Source organism: Sus scrofa, chromosome 13, assembly GCF_000003025.6.
Source record: "Sus scrofa isolate TJ Tabasco breed Duroc chromosome 13, Sscrofa11.1, whole genome shotgun sequence".
NCBI lineage: Eukaryota > Metazoa > Chordata > Mammalia > Artiodactyla > Suidae > Sus > Sus scrofa.
This window is the reverse complement of record NC_010455.5, coordinates 91,101,210-91,127,935: the sequence shown is the minus strand read 5'-3', so window position 1 is coordinate 91,127,935 and position 26,726 is coordinate 91,101,210. Positions and strand designations below refer to the sequence as shown.

Below are 26,726 nucleotides of genomic sequence, written 5' to 3'. Positions count from 1 at the left end.
GTGAATAATCTGCTCTAAACTTTTGCAAGGGAAATGTCATATTAGTGTTGGCTGGAAAATGGAAGGTTGTTATCAGAGCTCTGATTGGTCATTACAGATGAGGGGAATTTTTATCAAACAAAGAAACCAGGTAAAGTATAAGCAGGCAGGGATTAGTGCCCTACTGGGTGACTTTCTCACAAGAATGGGAATTTTAAAAGCCTTCATAAGAATTAATATGCTCCACATGACAATTTATTTTAGCTTCTGGCTTTTCTTTCCAGGAGGCAAATCAGTGCAACTTCTGATATTGTTTCAATTTGGTAACAACCCTCAATTTTCAGACGGGCTTCACCTCGCTGCCCTATCAGACACAAAGAGGGGCTCACCTCTTCTACAGGTGGAGAGGTGGGAGGAAGCAGAGTTTCTGCACAAGCCAACAGCTAACCAAATGCAAGAATAGCCAGTTGGATTGATTGAGCTGTTGGAAGCTCTGGAGGGTAGGTGGTTGTAGACCACCAGCTGGTTCACTCTACACCCCAGAATACCAGGCAGCATGGACCAGTGCAGTCACTAACAACAGAGGCTCAGCACCTGTGTGCTTTAACACCCAGTTTGCCTCTACACCATCTTCCAAACAAAGCAGAGGCATTTTCTTATTTTATTTTTATCCATCCATCCATCCATCCAGGCATCCAACTTCTAATTGATAAAAGACTTTTCAAAACACAACCACAATACCATTAATGAAACCAACAAAATCAGTAATAGTTATGTAATATCATCTAAAATTTAGTCTGTGTTCAGTTTTCCTGGGTTATCTCACAAATGTCTTTTATAAAGATTTGTTCAAATCTCAAATTACTTCCATACATTGCATCTGGTTAGTATGTCTCTTTTTTAATCTGGAGCAGTCACAGGAGTTTTTTTGTTTTTTTGTTTTTTTTGTTTTTTTTGTCTTCACTTATCCTTTCAACTTTTTTTTTTTTAAGTATTCATATATTAACTGAGTAGATAATGCTTGCAGAATGGTCAAAAAAATTTTTTTCCAAACTGTAATAAAATGTACATAATGAAATATCTCTCAATCTCCCTCCCCTGAAGCAATGTTACCAGTTTCATGTGTAATCTTCTAGAAATAGTCTCTGCCTAGACAAGCATGCCTGTCCCCAAGGCTGCTGCAGCCTGGCAAATAAGAGGAAGGACACAAGTTCAAATCTCTTCTCTGCCACTTACTAAGTATAAATCTTGGGTCTGTTACATCACCTCTGAACCCATTTTTCTCTCTGGTAAATAGAAATGTCTCATGGGATTATTGGGAGAATTAAATCACATAAATAGGGAGCTTAAATGATTACTTGTTATTATATACATTCTCCTTTGGCTTTTCCCCAAATGATAAAATGATGACATTTTCTCTTTGGTGTGAGTTTTTCCATCTATTTTGATAATTCTAAACCTGTTCTTAAAGATTCACTTCATTGTTTGAAATCATTGACTTATATTCAATTGTATGGATGCCATACTGATAGACAGGTAAGTTATTTCCAACCTTTTGTTTTTACCAAAAAGAAAACAAAAACAAACAAACAAAACCACTGCCATGAATATCCTTGTAATATTTTATTGAATTCATGTGCAAAAATATCCATTGGACAAACTATCTATAAATAAGGTGCTGAGCCAAAAGCTATGTGCATTTTAATGCTTTATAGGCAGTGCCAACTGCCCCAAGGATGCTGACCAATTTACACTCCCAAGAAAAGTATACAAAGCTCTCCATTTCCCTGCACCTTAGCTAACACAGGATACAGCTAAATGTTTTAATCTTTGTACATATGGTTTGTGGAAAATGGTATCACGTAGATTTAGTGTGAGGCAAAGGAAAGGTACTGCAAGTAAACCTCAGTGGTTGAATGAGCTGCCCGTGACTCCTGAGTGAGGCCCCTGAGTGAACACCAGTAGCCTAACCGATAGCACTAAGCATATTTTATGCATTTATGTAGTTATTTATGTCTAGCAGTGGTGAAGGGTTTGTTCTAAACCAAGGCAACTCCCTCATCTGTTCCCTTTCTGACCTGTGGTCAGGAATTCAGCATTGCAGCCATGAGACATGTACTTGAACGGCAGACCACTTCTTCCTTGAAACATTTTCTTCCCTGGGCTTCCCTGATACCCAATCCATGGATTTGCTCCTAACTCACAAGTTCTCTTTCTCTTCTGGGCCTCTCTCTCCTATGACTACAGCTTCTCCACAAGCGATAGCCAATCCACTGGCTTTAAATACCAGAGCCAGGACGAGAATGAGGTCTTTGAGGTACCCAGGGCATAAATTTTAAGGAGACATTCATTCTTGGGCTCCTGCAAGTACAGAGGGGATCCTGGAGCATAGCTGTCTCCTTCAGTTTCCCTCTTTGCCTTAGGCACCTTGATTTCCTCACTTGAGTTTCACCTCCTTAAATACCTCCACCTTCTCCCTGGACCTCTAGACACATAAATCCTATTCGTCATCTCCACTTGGATCTCTACTTTTGCATGAGGCTGTGCCCATGGCATGGGGAAGTTCCCAGGCCAGAGATAGAAGGCGTGCCACAGCCGTGACCCAAGCCACAGCAGTGACAGAACCAGACCCTTTAACTGCTAGGCCACCAGGGAACCCCTCTACTTGGATATTTTAAATGCAGCTCAAACTGAAACTATCTAAAACAGAACTCTTTCATCACCTTCCACTCCCATGCTGAAACCTGCTCTTTCTACTTGTCTGCTTAATAGCATCTCCATGTATTCAGTTATTCTAGGAGTTATCCTTGATGGCTTTCTTTCAACAAGTTCTATCTTCCATCTCCAAAATACATTCCAGACCTAACAATCTCTTACCACCTCTTCTGCTATACCTTAGGCCAGACCTCCATCTCTTCCGACTATAAAATACTCACCCCAACCCCCCACCAATATCCCCACTTCCACACTTGCCCTCCTCCTCCCCCTCCCTCATACTCATTACTCAGCAGCCAGAGTGATCTTTTTACATCATGAAGGAGATTGCATCACTCTCCTACTTAAAACCTTCCAGTGGCTTCCAAATGAATTGAGTACAAAAGCAGACCCTTTATCATGGTCTCAGACCAGGATCTAGCAGGTGCAGCAATCTGATCCCACCCTAGCAAACCCACTTCCTCCTTATTCACTGGGAACTGGCTCACTCCTGCCCCAGCTGTGCTCCTTTTTTCCTGGAATGATCTTTCCCAGGTCTTTAGACAGCCACTTCCTTCCCAACATTTAGGTGTCAGCCCAGATGTCACTTTCCTGACCGCTCTGTCCACTCATCCAATCACTCAAATTCCTGGCTTATTTTTTCCATCGCATTATCACTATCTGAAAGTGTCTTATTTCCAGTTCATAATAATAGCCCCTCAAAGCTCAGGGGCTTAAAACAAAAATTTACCAGTTCAGTTGGATAGTGCTTGATTGGGTCTCTCCCTGATGCAGTTAGATAGCAGCTGGCATTGGAGTCTCACCTGGAGGATTTTCTGGGCTGGACATCTAAGATTCTTCCCTCCTGTGTCTGGTGCCCCTGTGCTCTTCCATGTGGCCCCTTTCTCCAGCAGAGGACTGGACCTCCCGCACCACGGCTCAGCCTCCACGAGAAAAGAAGTGGAAATGGCTGGTCCTCTTAGAGGCCAGACCTGAAAGTGGCATGATATATTTCTGCTGCCATATTCAAATGGTCAAAGCAGTCATAGGCCATCCCAGATTCAAGCAGATGGAGGAATAAGTTCTACCTCTTAAAGGGGAAGTGACACATATGTAAAAGGAGGCAAGAAATTAATGGTGGCCATCTTTAGCAATAAAGTATGATATCCATTCATTTACCTGTTATTTGTCTTTTTCCCTTTCTTTTCTTTTTTTCTTTTTTGGCTTCCTGGGTCAGAGATCAGATCTGAGCCACAGCTGTGACCTACACTGCAGCCAGGCCGGGGATTGAATCTGTGCCCTGGAGCTGCAGAAACAATGCCTACCCAGTGCACCACAGCTGGAGGTCCCTGTTATTTGTCTATCAACTCCCATTAGGTTGTTAACTCCACAAGACAACAGGGACTTGATCTGTCTTACTTTATGGCTCGATTCCCAGCACCTAAAACAGTATCTGGCGCACAGCAAGTACTTAATAAATAAAGTTCAGGAAACTAAAATGGACTGAAGTAAACTTCTCCAGATTGGTTTTGCCAGGTCTGCTGATACTAAGCATACTGATGCCTCACCAGATAAGAGAAATCCTACATTTATAAAGCATTTCATTTCCTCCGCGAATAAGAAAAACTTGCCCTGAACACAAAAGTCTAGAAATAGATTTGGCATGTTTTCTAAATGGAAAATATTTCTTGTATCGCCAGCAACAATTTTCCCACAGTTTGTGCTACATCAAAATATTAAAGTTGACTGAAAACACCCAATTCTTTAATCTTGGTATGGACTGGAAACAATTTGTGTGTGTGTGTGTGTGTGAAAGGAAATATAAAAACCTCCTGATGTTTGAACCCCCACCAGGTGTCTCCAAACTGAAAATGTCATCAGAAGTTAAGACATATATAAAATGACTGCTGAGAAATATAATTAAAAGTTTGGTCATCGAAATGTATATATAGTTTTTGGTTATAAAGCCAGCACTTGTTTATTTAAGTAATTATATATGACCGAGGACAAAAAAAAAGTTCCTTCAAGTTTTCCCCTTTGCCAGTTTTTTACTGGTAAGTTTTATTAGATAATCTTATATTTACACTCCTCTGTAAATCCTTCATAAGTTAGTAAGTGCGAATGTATTCATCAGAAGGATTTTGGTGGTTGTGGAAGTTAAAAAAAGGATTTAATTTTTAAAATTACACTTGCAGTCGCTAACTGATGAAATTTTTTCTAATCTTTGTTTTATCTTCAGTTTTCCCAGATTTGCTCAAAGCAATCCCAGTGAGTATCCACGTCAATGTCATTCTCTTCTCCACAATCCTTATCGTTTTAACGCTGGTGGGGACAGCCTTCTTCATGTACAATGCTTTCGGCAAGCCCTTTGAGACACTGCACGGTCCACTGGGGTTGTATCTTTTGAGCTTCATTTCAGGTGAGTTCAAAATTTCACCTCTGAAGGCAAATGGGCTTTTCAATGAAAAAGACAGGTCTACACAAATGCAATGTGATAGTACATACACACGGATGTTCATTGTAGCATTATTTATGAGAATAAAAGGTGAAGAAAATATAATTATCCAACACTAGGGAATCTAATAAATACATTATGGTAGTCTATTCAAGTGAATATGATGCTGGCATTAAACTATATTTTTGTAGAAGATGTAATCAAAAGGATAAATGCCTATATCAAAAAGTTAAGGGAAAAGAACCACATAAGATTTTAAAAACATAAGCCCAATTTGATTTTATATAGAGAGAATATACTTATATAGTAAATGGAATCTCCATATATATAGCATCCATATAGCTTCATAAATACATATATATATAATATTATATATATATATAGAGAGAGAGTATTCTGTTGGTAGTAGTTATCTCTGAGTAGTAAAATCATGGGTGGTTTTCATTTTTTCTCATACTTTTTAATATTTCAAAATGTCAATAATGTGTACTTACTTATTCATAATCAGAAAAATAAATAGAAACCATCAAAAAAGAGTAAAGGGCCGCGTTTACTCACGTGAGTTGCCATATTCAGGCCTGTAGGGACGTCGTATAGCCTAAGTAGGTGTATCAGGGCAAGGAAAATTCTAAACCCAGAAATGAGTTCATCAATAAGCATGTCCTACTCAATAACCAGGGTTGATGGAAAAGAATATAAAACACAGCCAGTGCCATAGGGTGCTTAGGGTATATTTACAAGGAGGAAAAAGAGACAGATAAGGAAATCGAAAGTGTCTACATAACTCATACGCAGCCGTTCTTCTGGGGGAGGACTCTGATTTCACCCCACTCCAAACTTGCAAAAAGACTCAATGCTTTGCCATATCCCCAGGAAGCAGATAATTTTATTAGTGATTTCATGGAGAGACGAGGGAGAATACAACTCACACTAGCAAATAGTGGGTTGAAGATCCATATTTGACTCTTTCCTTCTCCTCTGCAGCTGCCCTTTGGCTGCCAGCCTCTAGTCACCAGACCTCAAACCCATCTTTTGACACCACTCCCTTCTCCCTGCACCATTCAACTCCAGCCACAAATTTGCATAGCTCCCTCTAAAACAAAGCCTTGTAGTTAACAGGTGTTTATTCATCTTAGAAGGCAGTATAAACTAGCACGCATTATTACTTGAGCACACTTGGTTACCAGGCTGGGTTCTTGAACTCCTCATCAGGAGAAATTGATAAGGGGCCAAATGAGATATTCAGGCAAGGCTTTATTGGGACTATAGCACCAGGGAACGAGAACAAGTAACAGGTGTCCTTGCTCACTCCAGGAGGTGGGGGAGCTGGTTCCTTAAGTGGGACGAGTGACGTCAGGCAGAAGGGCTGGCTTACGTGGTCTGTTCACCTCCTTGGTGATGCTGTGTGCAGGAATCATGCACAGTACCCTGCTTTTGTTCCCCCCACCTTAGAGGTGGCAGTTGGGTTTTGGTCTTTCCATATCTTATTGTTCATAATTTGTCCCAATAGTGCGTGTGTGCAGTGAGTTTTAGTTATTTATAGTTTCTTTGTATTTATTCTGTTGATCTAAAAGATGTTTGTCCAGGCACGAGCACTACAGCAAATGGTCCCAGGTCCCAGGTCAACCTGTCTCAACTTCTTGGGGCTGAAACCCCATCTACATCTTGCTAATCAAATTATTTCCTGAACCAAAGTAGTTCTCTCGCTAGTAGGGGTTCTGCTAATATTTCCTATGTATCTTTCACAAATAAATAATACAGTTTTCAACTGCGCAAAATGATTAGCCTATGAGGGCAGTGTCTAAGGCTTTCTCATCTTTCTATCTCTAGCAAAGGCATCCAGCCTGGGGCTCTGCACCCAGTAAACAATTCAGTACATGTTTGGTGACTTGAAAAAGCAAGCCTAGAAGGAGATGTTGACTGGTCACTTAAACGGCACAGGTTAGAGGAATCAGAATTCGAATGGGATGGGAGTTCCTGTAGTAGCTCAGCAGTTAACAAATCTGACTAGCATCCATAAGGACACAGGTTTGATCCCTGGCCTTGCTCAGTGGGTTAAGGATTCAGCGTTGCTGTGAGCTGTGGTGTAGGTTGCAGATGCCGCTCAGATCCTGAGTTGCTATGCCTGTGGTGTAGGCCGGCAGCTGCAACTCCAATTAGACCCCTAATTTGGGAACCTCCATATGCCATGGGTGTGGCCCTAAAAAAGCACAAACAAACAAAAACACTGGAATGGAATGGAATTAGCTGAGTAAGTTCCTCAAAGCAGTGATGTGAGCCAGAGAGAGATAGGATGGAATAACATAACATAAAAGGAGTCTGAGGGCTTTGTGATCAGGGCAGAGGAGTAAGAGCATGGGTACTGGGTAGAGACAAAGAGAGTGATTCGGTCTCATGGAAAGCTTAGAAGTGGGTATTGGGATTACTTCATTCCCACTCAACATACCAAATGAAACTGGTGGATCTGGGTGGTGTGCTGTTTTAGTGAAGGCCTTTGAATCAACCAGGGGTCAACTGGACAACAGGATATACACTATTTTAACAGAGGGGATACAATGGTTGGCAGTGGTGCTTAAGGTGGGTTCCCCAGACCAGCAGCATCCGCATCACCTGTGATCTTGATAGAAAAGCAAATTCTGCGGCCTCCCCCAGTCCTCCTGAGTCAGATACTCTGGAGTAGGGCCCAGAAATCTGAGTTTTACCAAGCCCTCCAGGTGATTCTGCTGCAAGCTCAGGTTTGAAAACAAGGGCTGCAGGGAGTTGATTGAAAAGGTGTTGGTGGGAATGTAAATTGGTACAACCACTATGGAAAACAGTATGGAGGTACCTCAGAAAACTAAATATAGAACTACCACATGACCAAGCAATCCCACTCCTGGGCATATATCCAGACAAAACTTTCATTGAAAAAGATAAATGCAGCCCTATGTTCATTGAAGCACTATTTAAAATAGCCAAAACATGGAAATAACCTATATATCCATTGACAGATGAATGGATTAAGAAGATGTGGTACCTATACACAATGGAATACTACTCAGCCATGAAAAAGAACAAAATAATGCCATGTGCTGTAACATGGATGGAACTAGAGATTCTCATACTAAGTGAAGTCAGAAAGAGAAAGACAAATACCATATAATATCACTAACATGTGGACTCTAAAATATAGCACAGGAGTTCCCATCATGGCGGAGTGGAAACGAATCCGACTAGGAAACATGAGGTTGTGGGTTCAATCCCTGGCCTTGCTCAGTGGGTTAAGGATCCGGCGTTGCTGTGAGCTGTGGTGTAGGTCACAGACATGGCTCGGATCCCACGATGCTGTGGCTCTGACGTAGGCAGGTGGCTACTGCTTCGATTAGACCCCTAGCCTGGGAACTTCCATGTGCTGCGGCAGCCCTAGAAAAGGCAAAAAGACTATATATATATATATATATATATATATATATATATATATATATATATCACAGATGAACCTATCTACAGAAACAGACTCACAGACTTGGAGAAGAGACTTGTGGTTGCCCAGGGGGAGGGGGAGGGAATGGAATGGACTGGGAGTTTGGGGTTAATAGATGCAAACTATTACATTTAGAATGGCTAAGCAATGAGGCCCTACTGTATAGCACAGAGAACCATACCTAATCTCTTGGGATAGACCATGATGGATGATAAAATGAGAAAAAGAATGTTATGTATGTGTATGACTGGGTCACTTTGCTGTACAGCAGAAATTGATAGAATACTGTCAATCAACTATAATAAAAAATATTTTTAAAAAGAGGGGAAATGCCTTAAAAAAAAAAAAAAAGGTGCTGGAGGACTTAAAGAAATGAGAAGGAGACCCAGAGGTAACTTAGAGATGGCAGTATCAGAAGGCAGCAGCCATCTCTAGGGACAGAGAAGCAGGGAGGAGTGGAGGGTTACCAGAATCTAGAGGCTTGAGGAGAGCCTCAGACCTATGAGGAGGTGGCAATGTACCTTGAGGAGATGGAGCTGTCATGTGAAACCAATAGGCAGATCTGGGAATCTGGAGAGGGCTTGGGAGCTCCCCAGCTGCTGCTATGGGGAGAGGTGCTACCCTGTGGCAAGGCCAGCTGGACCCTCCTCCTCTGCCCCAGCATCCTCCCTACTGGGAGAGCCTGACAGGAGAAAGCTGACAGGGCAGTACTAGAGCATGGGGAGTCTGGACCCAGCATCACAAAGCAGAGAAAAGAAAAGCTGGTTTGATGCCGAGACACAACAGCTTATTAACTGGCACAGCCATCTCATCACATTCTGGCTTCTGAATGAAACTGAGAACAGCCCATTTGGAAGACAAACTATTTGACAGTTGTAACGGACAACCAAACTAACAGTATTTGAAAAGCAGGATGACTCAGACAATGCAGAATTTAATCCAAGTCCCAGATCATATCTTGGACTTTGGCCAAGTCTAATGCAAAGAAAATCTGAGCACAGAAATATATGCAGGAACACACAGGCCCTGCTTACACTGTATCGTAGTTATCCTTGAACTTGTTGCAAAAGCAGGTGCTCAATAAAGGTTTGTGGATGAGGGAAGGAAGAGAAGGGGAGAAAGGAAAGACAGAGCCAGCTCCAGATCTGGGTCTCGCAGAGGATAAAGGCCTAGTGTTCCAAGAGCATCTGTTTTTTTTTTTTTTTTTTTTTTTAAGCTCCCAATTCTTATTTTTAAATACCAAAATTTTCAGCAATTTTTAAAAAACTGTGCATGACAACAAAACATTTTTGAAGGTTGGATGAATTGACAGTCTGTGACCTCTAGGGGTAACAGGTCACTCTTGACTCACAAACTACCTCAATCTACATAGAGTAACCAGAAGCCCCTGGAGGTCTGGAAATGTTTACCTAAAGTTGTGATAGTCACAGAGATGCCAGCTCTAAACCTTACTTGTGGAAAGGTGGGGGATTCATAGCCCTTTTCACAAACACACAGAAAGTGAGCCAGTGAATCAGGCATTCAGAGCTGGATCCTGTATTATGGGGTCTCTTAGGAGTTGTGGGGGTCACATTCCATTAGAGCCATTAGAGATGCCCCAGGGCAGCTCCCCTCCCCTGACTTTCCTCCCTGGTGTCTCTGCCCAGGGGCCCTTTCTCAGTCAGGAGAGAAAAACCCCCTCTGTTTTCCTTCTCCTCCTGCTCACTTGGATTCCCCCCAAAGCCCCCCTTTCTTTGCACTGATGTCATTCCAGGGCCATGTCTTCAGCTGTCTACCTCCCTGCTGGATGGGGACCCAGCTTGGCCTCCTGAGGTATGAAGGTGGGGGTAGGGGAAGGGCAAAGAGGTCTTCCTGCTTGTTTGCCTGGGACCTTCCACCCTCCCCAGAAACAATGCTGTGAGCATCTCCGTGTTTCCTAAAGTGCTACCCGCCAGACCCTGGAGGGAGAAAAGGACTAGGCCAAAAAGGGCTTCGGTTACCACAGTTTGCTGGTCCTTACAGCCCAATACCCTGTTGCCCTCCTGGACCAGAAGTGCCTTTCACTTCTCATGGCCTGCACTTTGACCCTCATTCCTCAGCCTTCTTCACGTAACTTTTCTGCCCACTGGCATTGTTCCATGAAACCCACCCAAGTCAGTTAATTTGCCCTTTCTCATCTTGTCAATTATAAACTATGTATGAGAAATCTTTCCTGAGTTAGGACTTTAGTAATATCTTAACGGTCTCCCATAGTTCATTTTGGGCAGTGATTCTCTTCCCAGACTATACGTTAGTATCATCAGAAGAAAAGCTATAAACATACCAATGCCAGGTCCCACACCGCACTAATTTAATTGGAGTCTCTGGGGGTGGAGCCTGGGCACTGGTATTTTTTTAAGGCCTCTCAGGTAATTCTAATGTGTGCCCAGTGTCGAGAACCACTGGTACAGATGCACGCTCTCCATTTGTTTGACAAACCCTAACTGAGTGCCACCAGGTGCCAGACCTTATGAGAGGCACTGGTGACACCACATCCATCAGGCACACAGGCCTGCCTTCAGGAAGCCTACAATCTAGTGCAAGAGTCAACAGAAGTCCATGTAGGTAATTAAAGAGCATAATAATTACAACAAGGGTGATAAACAGCCTGCTGTGATAGAGAATGAAGAAGCGGGGAGGTCAGGTCTTAATATAGTGATCGGTGAAGGCTACTCCAAGTAGCTGAGTTCTGAAGATACAAAGAAGCTGGGGACCTTCAGAGAACTTCCCAAGGAAAGGAGCAGGCACACAAGAGGACACTAAGGAAAAAGTGGGTGCTTGCTGTGGGCACCAAAAGAAGACTTGTATTCCTAGAGGGGAGGCAGTGAGGGAGAAATGCCCCCCTCCCCCAAAATTAGAGAGATCAGTTGATGTCATATCTCAAAAGCCATGGTAAGTCTTTTTGAAATGATTCTAATTGCAATGAGAAGCTTCTGAAAGGCCTTAAGAAGCTGTCTGATTGCTAACTTACCTTTTAAGAAATGTCTGGTGAAAGGCTAGGCTGTTGGAGATAGAGAGAGATGAATGGATTCAAAAAAAACATTTTGAAAGTAGATCCAAAATGATTTTCAGGTAACTTAAGCAATTAGTAGAGAGTGGTGGCATTAACCACGATGAATAAAACAGGGGAGGAAGAGGTTTAGCCTTTAGGGCAAAAAAAAGAGGTGAGCTAGCATTAGAAATCAAGGGTTCTATTTAGGGGATATGTCAAGTTTGTGATCCTATGAGATGTGCACGAGGAGATGTCAAGTAGACAGTCAGATATATGAGTCTGGAGCTCAGAGAGGAGGTCTAGACAAAAGACATAAATTAAGGAGTTGTCAGGATATAGATATTATTCAAAGCAATGAAAATGGATGAGATCATCTAGGAAGAGAATGCAGATGGAGAAAAACTGGCCTAGGACCAACCCCTGAAGAATACCGTTTTGGGATGGAAGAGGAGAAGGAGCTAGCAAAGGACACTGATTAGGCATGTCCAGGAGGAAGAAAGGAAATCAGCAGATGTGGTGTCCCAGAGGCTACAACAGGGGGATGTTTTCAAGAGTACTGGTCAACCATGAACTTTGTGAAAAGGAGGTCACCTGTGGGAGTAAATGACAGGGAAGGGAGGATGGTAGGGAAAGGCAGAATGGAAAACAGGGGGACAAAACATCCCTCAGTGTTTATAAGACAGTAGGAGAGAGAGTGAGGTACTCAAATTAAGGAGGCAGAGAAAGAGAGAGAGCCAAAATAGAAAGAGCTGGGGATAGAAGCCACTAGACCTAGAGTTTCAAAAGGAGCACTGATATATGAGTGTATGCCTTTTATACATTCCATTTGAGACACTTCCCAATTGATGGTAGAGATTCTTACTCAGACATGCGTGTAAGAGAGCAGGTTACATGGACGACTGCCACGGATCCATGGTAGAACATTACAGATAGTTCAGTGAATATTCTCTGAGGATGCTATGAAATGTATTGGCTCATGCCTTTTGAAAGTGATGAAAACCACCAGCATATGGACTTACTGCAAATTGTATGTATTATATCTTTTCTTATATATAGCATCATGTTTGAGTTATATCAAGCAAGGCAAACAAACAGACAAACAAAAAAGACTGCCTTTCTTTAAAAAGGGAATGCTCCTAATATGGATGCAATTAATTATGATAATTATGACTATGGCAAGGGACATAAATAAGCACAGTCATATGTAAAATGTGAAGACAGGAAAATAAAGAGCAGTACAGAAATAGAAGAATGCTTACATCTATCAGTTTCAATATTAATAATATCCTGGCCTCTAGTAATAAATCTAGGGCATATTATTCTGCACTGGGAGTGAAAAACCATCTGTGCCTTATTTCCACTTCAATCCTTATGGAGGAGCTGTTGTTCAGAGTCTGAGAAAGAGATCCAGAGATATCTAGGCATCAAAGCCACAGAGCCTGAGGAAGGACAGGATTGGTGGCAGGAAAAGTCAGCAACAAAGTACTCACTAGTTTCTCATCATAAACTTTAGAAAGAAGGCCACAGAAGGAAGAGAAGTCAGATCAGCCAGCCCATGATGGCAATGAGCAAGGAATTTTGTTTTGATATGCAGGGCAGCATCAGAAAGGGCAGAACCATAGTGACCGGATTGCACTTCCAGGTCACACATGGCAAGGATGCAGTTAGAAGGACGGTTTAACTCATTTTTCACAGGGCCCAGCTGCACCTGATCTTGTGTAAGGAGATGCTCAGTCTTGTCCCATCACAACTGCAAAGAGAATGGCACATGTGTCCTCCCTTCATCTCATTTAGGGTCAAAACCCAAGTCCTTGCTATGACCGCCAGAACAACACCTGCTGGGTCCACTCCAGAAACCCACATACATGCCTCACCCCTTAGGCCTCTTTGCCCACCTCTCTTCTCTCTGCTCAAACCACCTGCTTCCTTTGCACTCTTTGTTCCCTCAGCTGGGAAGGCACTTTCCCTCAAATAGCTATTTCTTCATTCCCTGACTTCTTCAAGAGGCACCAAAATGTCATCTTTTCTCTGAGGCCTCCCCAACCATCCCCCTACCCTGCTTTATTTTATTCCCCTTGGTACATATCACACTCTGATAAACTATAGAGTATACTTATTTTGTTGCCTCTCCCTCCCCTGTCTCCACTACCAAGAGCTCCATGACGATAGGGATTTTTGTCTGCTTTGTTCAGTGCTGTATCTCCAGTGCCTGGAATAGCACAGTAAGCCCTGGATAAGTATTTGTTGAGTAAGTGATTAAAACAGAAGCAGCTCTCTATATTTTCTAGACAGAGGACTTTCTCCTTTGCTGATAATCAATTCAAATTAGAAAAAGGTAGCATTTTAAAAAGACCATTTCTTCTTTGCATGAATCGCCCTTCTCACCTAATGTGACATGTGCTAAACTTAAGTTAGATGTGGGCTCTTAAATTCTCTGTTAAAGAAGATGATGGGGAAAAGTTTAAGCCAACCAGTGTCATAACTTCATTTGCTCCTGCTCTTTGGAAACACGTGACCAAATTGCTCTACGATACAACCTCAAATTCTGTTCTTAAGTATTAGCTTGTTTTCCTGTCCTTGAAAAACCATTTCCTGTCCTTTAAAAACCATTGGTTTTTAAAGCAATTTGGAACTAGAGCAGCTTCCTTGTGGGGAAGAAACCATTGCTGGAGACTTTACCACTAACTTTATAACTAACTTTCTAGTGAGATTACATACGTTTGCAGAAAATTAGCAATTACACCTGAAAAGTTGTGGCTTTCCCACCCCCATTTATCATCTCTCAAGATGCCTTAAAGAAGGAAAGTGTCAGAGTCCCCATCGTGGCTCAGCGGGTTACGAACACCATTGGTATCCATGAGGATGAGAGTTTGATCCCTGGCCTCACTCAGTGGGTTAAGGATGCATCGTTGCCAGCAGCTGTGGGGAGGTCACAGATATGGCTTGGATCCTGTGTTGCTGTGGCTGTGGCGTACGCCTACAGCTGCAGCTCCATTTGACTGCTAGCCTGGGATTTTCTATATGCCATGGGCACGGCTCTAAAAAACATGAAAGAAGGAAATTTTCAATTTATTATTCTGTGGGGAAAATAGAATGCCTCTAAGAGCTGTCATTGTATGAGAGGAAAACTTTGCCCTCTTCTAGGTTCTTTGGTTGGCCTCATGATGAAATTGACATAAGACATTAACAGCAGAAAAATAAATTTAATTTTGTATCTATAGGAGCTCGCAAAATATGAGACTCAAAGAATTGACCAAGCAAGCCAGCTTTTACAATTATCAGACAAAGAAACAAGACATTTGTGAAAAAATGGACAAGACCAATTGGTTTGGGCTTGGGGCAGCAAATTAGTGAAGAAGTATAAGAAGTATCAAGGTTTATTTAATACAGCTATCTTGGCCCTGAATTCCCTGTCTCTACTGATAAGCCTGCTTCTACCCTCCAGGTGCAGGAGGGGCTCCTCAGGTGGGAAATTTATTTCCTGCTTTGAGGGAGACAGGGGATGGTTAGAGTGTCCTTCTTGCGCTAGCTGTTTCTTAAGTAACTTTAATTCAAAATAATTGTTATGTTGAAGTGGTATATTTGGGGTAGAAAATTCTGCTCCCCCTCATCCTCTCTAAGAAAGTTTAAAGATGACATGTTAGCTTTTTGGAAACCTTGGCCATTAATTTAAATGGAATTGCAATTCTAATTTACTATACTTCCCATATGCTATCTTAGTGATAATAGGAGAATATTCCAGAAGATTTTTTTTTTTCACCTTTGAGGACATGTTTCTACTGGAACCCAGAGTAACCTGGACTCCCATGGATTCTGGTAGGCTAATGCCACACATAAAAAGCATCCTCGGGGAGTTCCCATTGTGGCTCAGTGGGTTAAGCACCCAACATTGTCTCTGTGAGGATGCGGGTTTGATCCTTGGCCTTAGTCAGTTGGTTAAGGATTCGGCCTTGCCACAAGATGAGGCATAGGTCACAGATGTGGCTTAAATCAGCATGGCTGTGATGTCAGTCTTCAGCTGTAGCTCCAATTCAACCCCTGGTCTAGAAACTTACATATGCCACAGGTATGCTGGAAAAAAAAAGCACCATTGGGGTCAGCAAGGGATAAAGAAGCAGTTTTCTTGTTGGTTGTGACCCTCATTCCCTGTACGGTAAGTACTGGAGGGCAGAGATGCCCAACTCTGCAGTCGTACACAGCTGCCAGAGGAGAGCCCACAGTCCAGTGTCTGGCACATTACAAATGTTGTTAAAGGACTGATAATTCATGGTGTGACAGCGCTATAACTCAGCTATCCTACTCAGTCAGAAATTAACTCAGTAATCAAAGTCATTAAAAGGAGAAGAAAAAAAAATCTCTTATAGTACCAGCCAGATTTGGAAGGGAGGGGAGTGGTGAATCAAACACGTGAAAGGAAAATAGCTAGATTTAGAGGAAGACGTGCCAGCAAAACATCGGTCCTATGCCTGGTTATATTGCAAATTTGAGCTAGAGCAAGGCTTAGCAGGTTTTCCTAAACCTGACATACTCTAACCTTTCTTGTGAGCTGGAGCAGCACTGGTCAGATAGACAGACATGCAAGGAATCTGTCCAAATGGCCCCAACTGCTTTGGGGCTCTTGATGGACATGGGGAACTGCGCAAAGAAGGAAGGGCTCATGCAAGCCGGATCCTAACAGCTGTGAGGCCTGGGGCAAGAGCCTGAATGAAAGCCCACATTCCTGTGCCTAAACATTTCAGAGCTACAAGCTAATATGCTAGTCAACGAAACATGTTATATCCTTCTCTTTTGACAAATATCTCTCCATAACACCTGGCAAAGCCAGATTCAAATTTCAAAATTTTTTTTGTCTTTTTAGGGCTGCACCTGTGGCATATGGAGGTTCCCAGGCTAGGGGTTCAATTGGAGCTGTAGCTGCCAGCCACAGCAACGCCAGATCCAAGCCACCTCTGTGACCTACAACACAGCTCACAGCAATGCCGGATCCTTAACCCACTGAGCAAGGGTCGGGATCGAACATGCATCCTCATGGATACTAAGTTGGGATCATTAACTGCTTATCCATAAAGGGAACTCCCTCAAATTTCAAATTCTTGAGCCCTGGGGATTCTGCACCTGAATGTAGTGATGGGAGGAGAGCTGGGCCTGTCTGTCCACTTCTCTTCCCATACCTGGTTCCATCAACACTGTAAAAGGCCTTGAGCACCCACGTGGGGACACTCTACTGCATACCTGAGTTCTGACCATGCTCCCCCAGACAGCTGTTCCTTGGCCACCCTCAGGGCTGTGCAGCACCAGCCACAAAATCCACTCCTGGGTAGACAGACCAAGGGAAGAGATGCCCGTACTGGCCCAGGGCGTGTGCTCAGCACTGTTTGGGAGGAAATTCCTGGGTCCTTGAGTACAGTCTAGAATGTGGGTCAGGGACTCCAGATGGACCTATTCCATTGACTTCAAAGATTCCTCCTGTCCCCCCACCATGGGGAAGGGCATCACAGGAGAGAGAGCAGGACCCTCTAAATGTGGGACCCATAACAGGTGCCTCCTTGCTGGAGTCCAAGGGCCGTACCTGAAATGTGCTGAGCCCTGTTCTTGCCATCACTCACATTCCTCACATTCCTCACAAGCTGCCCTCCATGTCCCCCACATCCAGCCCACAGAGAGAAATTTTCCTGGGTATCCTTTGGTCCATAAGCCAGAAAGAGTTATCAGTGGTCCCACATTTCTTTCATTTTTTTTAATTAAAAAAAAAAAATCTTTCTTGTTATGGCTGCACCTGTGGCATATGGAAGTTCCCAGGCTAGGGGTCCAATCGGAGCTGCAGCTGTCGGTCTACACCACAGCCACAGCAATGCCAGACTTGCAAGCTCGAGGCTGCAACGCTGGATCCTTAACCACTGAGTGAGGCCAGGGATCGAACCCGAATCCTCATGGATACCAGTTGGGTTCTAAACCCACTGAGCCACAACGGGCAACTCCCCCCAGATCTCTTGTAGAGTCAGGGACAGAGAAAAGCAAAAATATCCTAAATGCACACTGCATTGTTTCCCTTCACATCTCTTAGCAGTTGCTGAGGGGTTGGCAGAGACTCAGGACAGGCTTCCCCACTCTGACTCTGAAATGACCAAGCTGACCTCATGGACAACCCCAGAATCTAGAGTGGAATCACAGACCACCCTCTCAAAGACTAGATGGTACACTGCTTTGGGCGCTTGTGCGTTTGAAGTACTGCCTCTAGCAAAGGGCTATTGTCTTAAGATACCGAAGCAACTTTTACTTTAAGAATGGGAAATGCAGTCTCACTGTGAGGCTGTCTCCTTAACAAAGTAGTACCTTTAAAATATTTAACAGCTTGAAAAAGGAAACCGAGCTTGAATTTTCCTTTCAAGCACCAAGGAAATACACTGTTTCGCTACTGTCTGAAATTCACCATCTCCTCACACAAAGAAGGTTCTTATGGTAAAAGCAATGGTATTTTCTCCACAATTTTCAGATAAAAGATAAAGAGAAAACAGCACCGCAGCCTTTTTTGTTGGATCTAACAATAAAAGAATAATATGGGGTTGCCCAGGGAGAGCTCTGGTCTTAAGCTCAGAATACAAAAATAGGCTGAACATTTTATAAAGGAATAGTCTCCGAGGCTGGTGAGAAGTGAAATTTCAAGAAAATTATATCATTTAATTATTTGGGGCTGTATGGTGATGAGAAGCAAGATGGTGGGGGCCATCCTCGGTGACATTCTCATAGAAGAAATAACAGAAGAAATGAAATTTCGCCTTTCCTGCTCACCCCAACCCCTACTCCACCAACCCAAAGGGAAAGGAATGGGGGCATCATTTGCATGGGAGCACCTGATGTCTGGAACATTCTCCCTACACAGTCTAGGCCTCCCTTTCCTAACTTTTCCTAGAGGCTTCCAAAGAACCTTCTATAATGCTAGCTGCTCTCTCAGAAAATAGCCATCTGCACCTCCCTTACTATCACACTCACTGTGGCTGCTTTATAATTGTTTTATCTGAGTTCCCTGCCAGAATTATACTCTCTGTTAGAGCAGAAACCATATGCATTTTCTTAAATGTTAAAATCTCCACCACTATGCCCATGCTTGGCCCATTATAAGTCTAATTGAGTAAATGAATGAGTGAATTAATGAATGGAAACTTAAGCCGCTACGTTGCTGCTCCCAGGGTATTTGAATTAACTGTAATTGAAGGCAAAAGCACTTACCCCTCCACAAGGAGTCATAAACCTAATGGGAGAGCCTGTGGAGGAACGAGGCACTGTAATATGATCTTCGGGGTGACCGGTGTGATGGAATCAGGGTTTTCTTGCTGTGTGGTGGTGGTGGGGGGGGTAAGGGATGATGGTAAGGATTTGCTAAATGAAAAGAATACATAAAAACCGGAGGATGAGCTACCAGTTAGGAAGCATTTATATGTGCCAATTCTGATACCAAATGTTAATCTTGAATCATCTTTACTATCCACATTTTATAGACAAGGAAATGAAGAGCTGGAGATCAAATATTGACTACCTTCACATAGCAAGTGGAGGAATCAGGGTTTGAACCCAAATTTGTTTGACCACCATCAGAAAACCATCTCAGAAGTCTCCTATTAATTAGCACCCCATTGTGGCGGCCTGGGCTGCAGCAGTAGCTATAGGAACCCCTGGAGCCCTGGCCCTCCATGGTGCCCCTCCCCCTCTTGCCACCTGCTTCTGCCTCCTGTGGCAACCACCCATCTGGGGGGCTCCCATTCTCCATCCTTGGAGAAGAGGACCTATCAGAATTTCCAGGCACCACTCTGTTTGATGTGCCCGCCTCCCATAGAGACCTCACCCAGACCATGGTTGCCCAGTTAAGATTAGATCAGGTCACCAGCAAGTGAGAAATGAGGGGGAAATATTCATAATGAGTAAAACACAACAGATATTTATTATACTCTCACATAAAAACCTAGAGGTTGAAATCCAAGGCTGGTCTGCTGGCTCCTGGTGTTTGACATCCAAAATTCCTCTTTTCTTGTTTTTCTATAATATGTGGCTTCCATTCTAAGGCCACCTTGTCCAAAATGTCTGCTGGCGCTCCAGCCATTGCATCCATCTTTTCAGCTACAGGAAGGAGGGTGAGGCAAAGAAAGTGCAGGTCTCTAATACTCCATTCTTCAGGGAAACCTTCCTGGCCCTACATCTCAGCCCCTGTCAGCCAACGAATGTAGCCTTTGTTCAAGGCAGCCATGTCCCTGGGGAAAAAAATCCTGAGTTCTGTAATAAACAAGAATAGACACTCTCGGCCTCAACACCTTATCCATGGCTGCCTTTGCTCAGAGACACCTCTGGGCAGCTCTGGCCAGGTGGGAACTGGAGGAGGTGGGAGGGGCCCTGTAACCCTTCTGAAGGAAGTCCTCGGCCCTTTCATAAGGGGGCTGGGTGACTGCCATTTCTCCTGCATGACCTGTGAAGTTTGGAGAAATGTACTCTCCTGAAGCCACATCATAGCAGCAGCTGCTTTGTAGCCTGATTCCACCACTGTGCTTTTAAGGTGCCAAACAAGTCAGCCTTCTCCTCCTGCAAAGTGGAACATCTCCCAGTGGTTGTAGGATTGGCTTGATTCTACCCTTCACCCCTGCCCCCACCACAGACACACATAAGCCTTCTCACTCAGAGCCATAACCCAGGCACTACCACCCATTGGTTGGAGAATGAGGCTCATGATTACAAATTTGAAGTCTATTTTTGTAGAAGAATGCAAATGAGGATGACGGGGAAAGGCTTTCTTTAGTTTGCATGTAAATCCTCTTCCCTGTCCCTTACAATCAGGAAATATTTGTCCCACACATTGTTTGTTCCTTCTGTTGCAGGCTCCTGTGGCTGTCTTGTCATGATATTGTTTGCTTCTGAAGTGAAAATACACCACCTCTCAGAAAAGATCGCAAATTATAAAGAAGGGACGTATGCCTACAAAACGCAAAGTGAAAAATACACCACCTCATTCTGGGTGGTATTCATTTGCTTTTTTGTTCATTTTTTGAATGGGCTTCTAATACGACTTGCTGGATTTCAGTTCCCTTTTGCAAAATCTAAAGACACACAGACAACTAATGTAGCTGCAGATCTAATGTACTGAAACACATACATTTTGGTAGTTTTCACCGTAAGGGGGTGGACTGGCTTTGGTCATTTGGATATGGTTAATTCTGTCCATCCTTTTAGACACACAAATGAAAGCACCAAATCCTCGGTGATAATGTTACAAACTGTATACTAAGGATACAGGCTGGAAAGTAAGAGGAGCAGAAAGAAAAATTTGGAAAGTTATTTAACCTGGTGGGAAAATGCTTCACCTGGGTTGTCAAGACAGTTGACTAGAATGGACAAATTGCTACTCCACATCCACACCAGAGTGCAAAAATGCCCGCTCCATCAGGGAGGAATCGAAAGGCATGGGGAATATATTTTACTACAAACAAACACTATTTCTGATATAGCCATACATTTGTTGCCACAGGCACCAGCAAACAGACTTGAAACTGCTTTCCTAAAATGATACTGCATTAAATGAGCATTGACAAAAATATATCAACACGCTTTTTTAAAAAGTCATTTAAAGTACAATCTTACTATCCAGACCCGTTGATGAAAATTTGTAAAACTCTAAAAGGAAAAAAGAAGAAACACAGTACTTTCAACAGACATGATTGCTGGGACTTCTGAGGAATCGTGAAAAATGATCCTTCCCAGTAAATTTGATACAAAATGATTCGGTGGGGCTGTTGCCTCTAACTTTAGTGCCTTCAAGCACTAATTCCCAATTATGATAATTATATGACATTCTGGGATTACGATAGTATCACTGTGTCATCTTGATTTTTGGTCTGTCACAGAGCATGACCCAGGGTGATTTTTTTTCCCCCAAATTACCCATGAAATTGTTCTGCAGCTGACCAAACAAAGGCCACACTGAGCCTGGAACTGACCCCTCCTCTGTCCTCCACCCGCTGCCCGCCAAAAAAACACTCAGGAAGAGGCAGAGAAAGACAAAGAACAAACCACCAGGCCCCTCATCACAGCTGCTTGGTCACTCAGCCCCTATCCAAGAAGTTTTGAAAGTGCTCATTTAAAAAACAAACAAACAAACAACCAACCTACTTCTTCTTTTTTGGAATAATTGACAAGATACAAACAACTGTTTGTATACCCAAAAAACAGCTTGCTCTGATGGTGATCTGCAGCCCAGAGGCTGACATCAGATCACACACTGCCTTTCCAGATGTTAGCCTCTCTACCTTCATTAGGAAATATACCTGGAGAATTTCTGGAAGCCCACAAGTCAGTCTAGTGATTTAATAAAGAGCTGGTGGAGTTCAGTGCTGGAAGTCTTTGTGAAACAGTTAAACAGGGAAGCATCTCATGGTCCCACCTGCTCCCTCACACTGGAATGGGCAGGAAACACTTTAGGAATGATCAGGCCACCAGGGTAATTGGCTTGAGATCCCAGAAGGCCCCCACAGTCTCATCTGAGTCCTTCCCCTCTGTCTCTGTCTCAGAATTTTGAAAAGCTTCTAACACCAAGCTTTCATCTTTAGAAAACACCTCACTGGTTGTTCTCTGTTCTGTAAACAGAGAAAACTCAGAGCAGCGGCTGAAAATCTGGCCACAGCCTAACAGGCCAACTAACGATGTTCCCTGATGGGAAGCAAAGGCAGGGCTGCTGGTCCCTGCGAACTGGGTCACACACAGAAATAACGAGATACAACCTGGGCCCACGGTGGACAGCACTTAAGCTGCCTCCCCCGCTTCTCTCAGATGAAAAGTTTGTCTCACGTGGACTGCGAGTAACCCTGACAAGACGGATGAGATGGGGCCGTTCTCTGTGCCTCTCTCTCTCTCCCTCTGAGGATCGGAGGCCCCGGGATGACTATCATCTTCATGATCGCGCTGTGTCCCATCTCCTGCCCCAGGTGGCAGCTGCGATCTCACATTCTTATGGGGACGCGGGGCCCCCTGGTGGCTCTGGGGCGGTAAACACAGTGCCACGGTCGGGAGCGCCTTTCCGGTTTCCTTCCGCACTCTCGGCAGGAACCTCAGCGGTCACTCTGCTGCGGGAGAGAAGAGGAGGAATCTGCCAAAGCCGGCTCCTTCGGGGCACAGCCAGCAGTGGACGGGCACTGGAGCAGGAGGAGGCTTCATCACTGACCACGTGCAGACGGGGTGGGGGGCGCTTTCCCTCTGTGCGCACTTTGCATTTTACGAAGGTCTTTTACTCTCAGGGTCCCACCTGCTCCTTCAAAGCAGCTGCCCTCAGGTCACTTTACCAGCATTCAAGGCGGAGCAGTTTGGCTGGCGCCTCACACAATCCTAGGGCAATTCCTATCCTCTCCAGAGACCCGTTTACAGTGGAAAGGGGCTGCTTCTCAAAGCTCTGGTGGAAGGAGGAGGGGTCCACACTGGCAGCACCAGGATACACCAACTAGGATGGGCCCACACCTCCATTAGAACAGATATTGGTCCCAATCATTCGCCTATGGAAATCTGCACAGTTGGTCAGGCAGAGACTCTGGGGGGAGGAGAGCAAGGAGCTTAACCTCCCAATTTTCGTCAACCTTTCCCCTTCCAGCAAGACCCAGTACAGGTAAAAAGGGTGGCTGTTTGAGAAATGTTGCTTTAAGACCAGTCCTGAGCCATTGGTTCTGTCTTTCTAACTGCCTTGCTATTTAGATATTAGGAACCTGTGCTATTTGGGTGCTCAGGGTGTGATCTGGTGGTCTGCTCATTTTCATCCTCCCTCATTGTGGTTCACGGCAGTCATGGCTCAGAGCCAATGGCTGCTTTGGCCAATAAGCCCCCTCCTCTAAGTAATAAGGGACAGAGAACGCTGGTCAGTTTAGAGAAAAGGTACCTTCTCCTTGAAACTAAAGGACACAGAGAAAGACTGGGTAGGCCTGGGGTCCTGGCTTCCAGGATGAAGTCCCCCCTCATGGAAACATCCTGCTGCTGATAAAAATGCTAATGCAAACCCAATAAACTTATACTTTGAGTTACACACTTGGGGATTCCCCGACACCTCCTTAAAAAACCAGATACACTTGCCTTGTCACACCCAGAGCTAGGACTCACTCGCCTGTTTGGAAATTCTAAAGGAGCCCCAGGCCAACTGGATGACCCTGTCAGAAACCTCCCGAAAGTGTTCCTTGCAGGCCCTAGAGGACAGTCTCAATGGTTGAAGAGACCCTGAGGAATAACTGTGGTGTTTGAAAGCCACTCAACAATTACAGGGGGCGCACAATATTGTAAGTCAACTCTACTTCAATAATAAAGAAAGGCACAAATCTTTTTTTTTTTTTTTTTTTTTTTTTTTGTCTTTTTCTAGGGCCACTCCCATGGCACATGGAGGTTCCCAGGTTAGGGGTCAAATCGGAGCTGTAGCTGCCATCCTACAACACAGCCACAGCGATTCAGGATCCGAGCCTCATCTGCAACCTACACCACAGTTCACGGCAACTTGGGATCCTTAACCCACTGAGCAAGGCCAGGGATCGGACCCACAACCTCATGGTTCCTAGTCGGATTCGTTAACCACTGCGCCACGACGGGAACTCCGAAAGGCACAAATCTTAAAGGGTAGTATTTCTTTGCTAGAATCTTGGTTGGAGGGACTTGGACTCAGAAAGAAGAACAGGAGTCACAAGCTGGGTGTGTCCCTTACTCAGTGCAAGTCCCCTCTTTCCCACCATGGGCCATCTAATTCTGGAGGAAAGGGAGAGCCCCTGGTAGTCTTTGTTCCCTTTTTCCTCCAGTCCACTTTGTAAGAGGCAGCATGGAAGAGGTGGCTGAGCCGCTTAAGTAATTCAAGCCCAGGCACCACCAGAAGCATAAGGTCTCAGGACACACAAGCACACCCTGTCAGTACAGCCACCTCAGTTTCCAATTTGCCATGGACTTTACCTAGTGCAAAAAACGATTTCATATCTAATTCACAAGCATGCATTCCATGATGCCATAGCTCACAGATTTGCACTTAAATTGCTATTCTTCCATTTAGCCAAGGAAAACAAAGAGTATGGGTCCACAGGGGGAAGGACAGTGTCTGATGCACATCCCTGCCAGAGGCCCCAAGAGAAGTGGGGTAGACACTGCCACATGGATGCTCCCTGCGCCCTGCTCCCCTGCTGTCACCTTCTCCCCACTGGCCCTCTGCGTCAGGCAATGCTCTGTGCTCCCTACCACGTTCCTTTCGGACACACAGCTAAGCCACATTTCCCAGCTCCTTTGCAGGAGGGGTTCTGGGAGTGAGTCTGGACCAATGGGATATAGGCTGAAGTGACCTGTGCCACTCTCAGGCCTGGCCCTGAAGCCTCTCCTGTGCCATCCTCCAGCCTTCTCTTCCCCTGGTACTGCAGCCTTGGAAGTTATGGGATCCAGGTGGCGAGGCTACAAAACAGAGGCAGGCTTCGTGACCTGCCATGGGGACAAGAGTGGTAAACTTCCTGTAGGAGTTCCCTGGTGGCTTAGCAGTTAAAGATCCAGTGTTTCCACTGCTGTGGTTCAAGTTCAATCCCTGGCCCAGGAACTTCTGTATGCTGTGGGCACAGCCAATCAATCAATCGAACAATAAACTTTCTGTAAAGCCACTGAGTTTGGGTGGTTATTTGTTACTATCATAGCCTCACCAAGAAAGCCCTGTTCTCCAGGGAAGTTCTGTTTCTGCCAGTGAGACACTCTCTAAGTCTCTTGAGATAGATCCTGAGGCCAGGTGCATCAGCTGCCACCACCACTGAGTGGCTGGCTGTGCCATCGCCCTTCTTGAAGCCATGGCCCTCTAGGCACATTACTTGCAACCCACTGCGATGAAGACCAGAGAGTGAATTTTCTGCATAAACATCTACAGAATAAATACTTTTGCTTATGCTTGTATCCTTCAGGATTCTTTCCAAATGATGATTAAAAAACCCTTTATCATTCATTCCAAAAGGATGTGCCTTGCGCTCACAGTAGTTTGGCTGTGCATAAAGCATTGAAGACTGGGGGAAGGATGTGTAAGCAAAATCAGAAAAACTTTTTTTCTTCCTTTCTTCCTTCCTTCCTTCCTTTCTTGCTTTTTAGGGCCACACCCGCAGCACATGGAAGTTCCCGAGCTAGGAGTCCAATCAGAGCTGCAGCTGCCGGCCTACACCACAGCCACAGCAAAGTGGGATCTGAGCCTCATCTACCACCTACACCACAGCTCACAGCAACGCCAGATCCTTAATCCACTGAGCCGGGCCAGGAATCAAACTGGCATCCCCATGGACACTAGTTGGACTCATTTTCACTGAGCCACAATAGGAACTCCCTTTTTTCCTTCCTTTTTTTTTTTTTCTATTTTTGTTTTTTTTTTTAGGGCCTCACCTGCAGCACATGGAAGTCCTGAGGCTAGGTGTCAAATCAGAGCTACAGCTGCCAGCCTATGCCATAGCCATAGCAACTTGGGATCTGTGTCACATCTGTGATCTATACCACAGCTCATGGCAACACCAGATCCTTAACCCACTGAGCGAGGCCAGGAATCATACCTGAGTCCTCGTGGATACTAGTCAGGTTTGTTATTGCTGAGCCACAATGGGAACTCCAGAAAAACATTTTTTTCTTGATCTTTGGTTGAGAGCAGAGAAAAATATCTTTCAAGATTCTCCATCCTTATTTTCTTTTTAAAGCTTCAATTTATTATTAAAGACAGAGCTGTGAAGTTTTGCAATAAAAACCCCAACTCCCTTAGCTCATTTATTTAAATTCCCCTCCAAATCAACAATTATCCTAGTGTTTCACTTTTCACAAAATGTTCTAAGAATGGTATACTTAATTAAATAATGTGAAGTAAAGTTTTTTAATGTGTCTGAAAGAGCCAGGAGAGGTGGGAAGGCTTCCATCAGTGCCCAGGTTTGGGGTGTCACCTGGTTGTGCCTAGGCAGACAGCCACTGTCCTTTCCACAGCACCACCTGCCTCACTTCCCTCTCCTGAGGGGTCAGGACATTTGGAGGAGGGATATTTGGCAGGTAGCCCAAAACAACCAATTCTGCATTGGATTCATTAATCTTCACTCTTAGGGATCTCTCTTAGTGTCATTTATTGCCTTGTAATGACAGTC

General features: G+C 44.2%; 1 protein-coding gene across 1 annotated transcript in view; it reads left to right on the top strand.

Moving 5' to 3' along the window:
- Positions 1 to 23,086, top strand: part of CLRN1 (clarin 1) — a 47,548-nt gene extending 24,462 nt beyond the window's left edge. The window contains exons 2-3 of the mRNA XM_003358614.4: positions 4,913 to 5,092; positions 20,463 to 23,086. Of these exons, the coding sequence (XP_003358662.2) occupies positions 4,913 to 5,092; positions 20,463 to 20,728 (446 nt within the window). The 3' untranslated portion in view covers positions 20,729 to 23,086. The remainder of the gene's footprint in view (positions 1 to 4,912; positions 5,093 to 20,462) is intronic.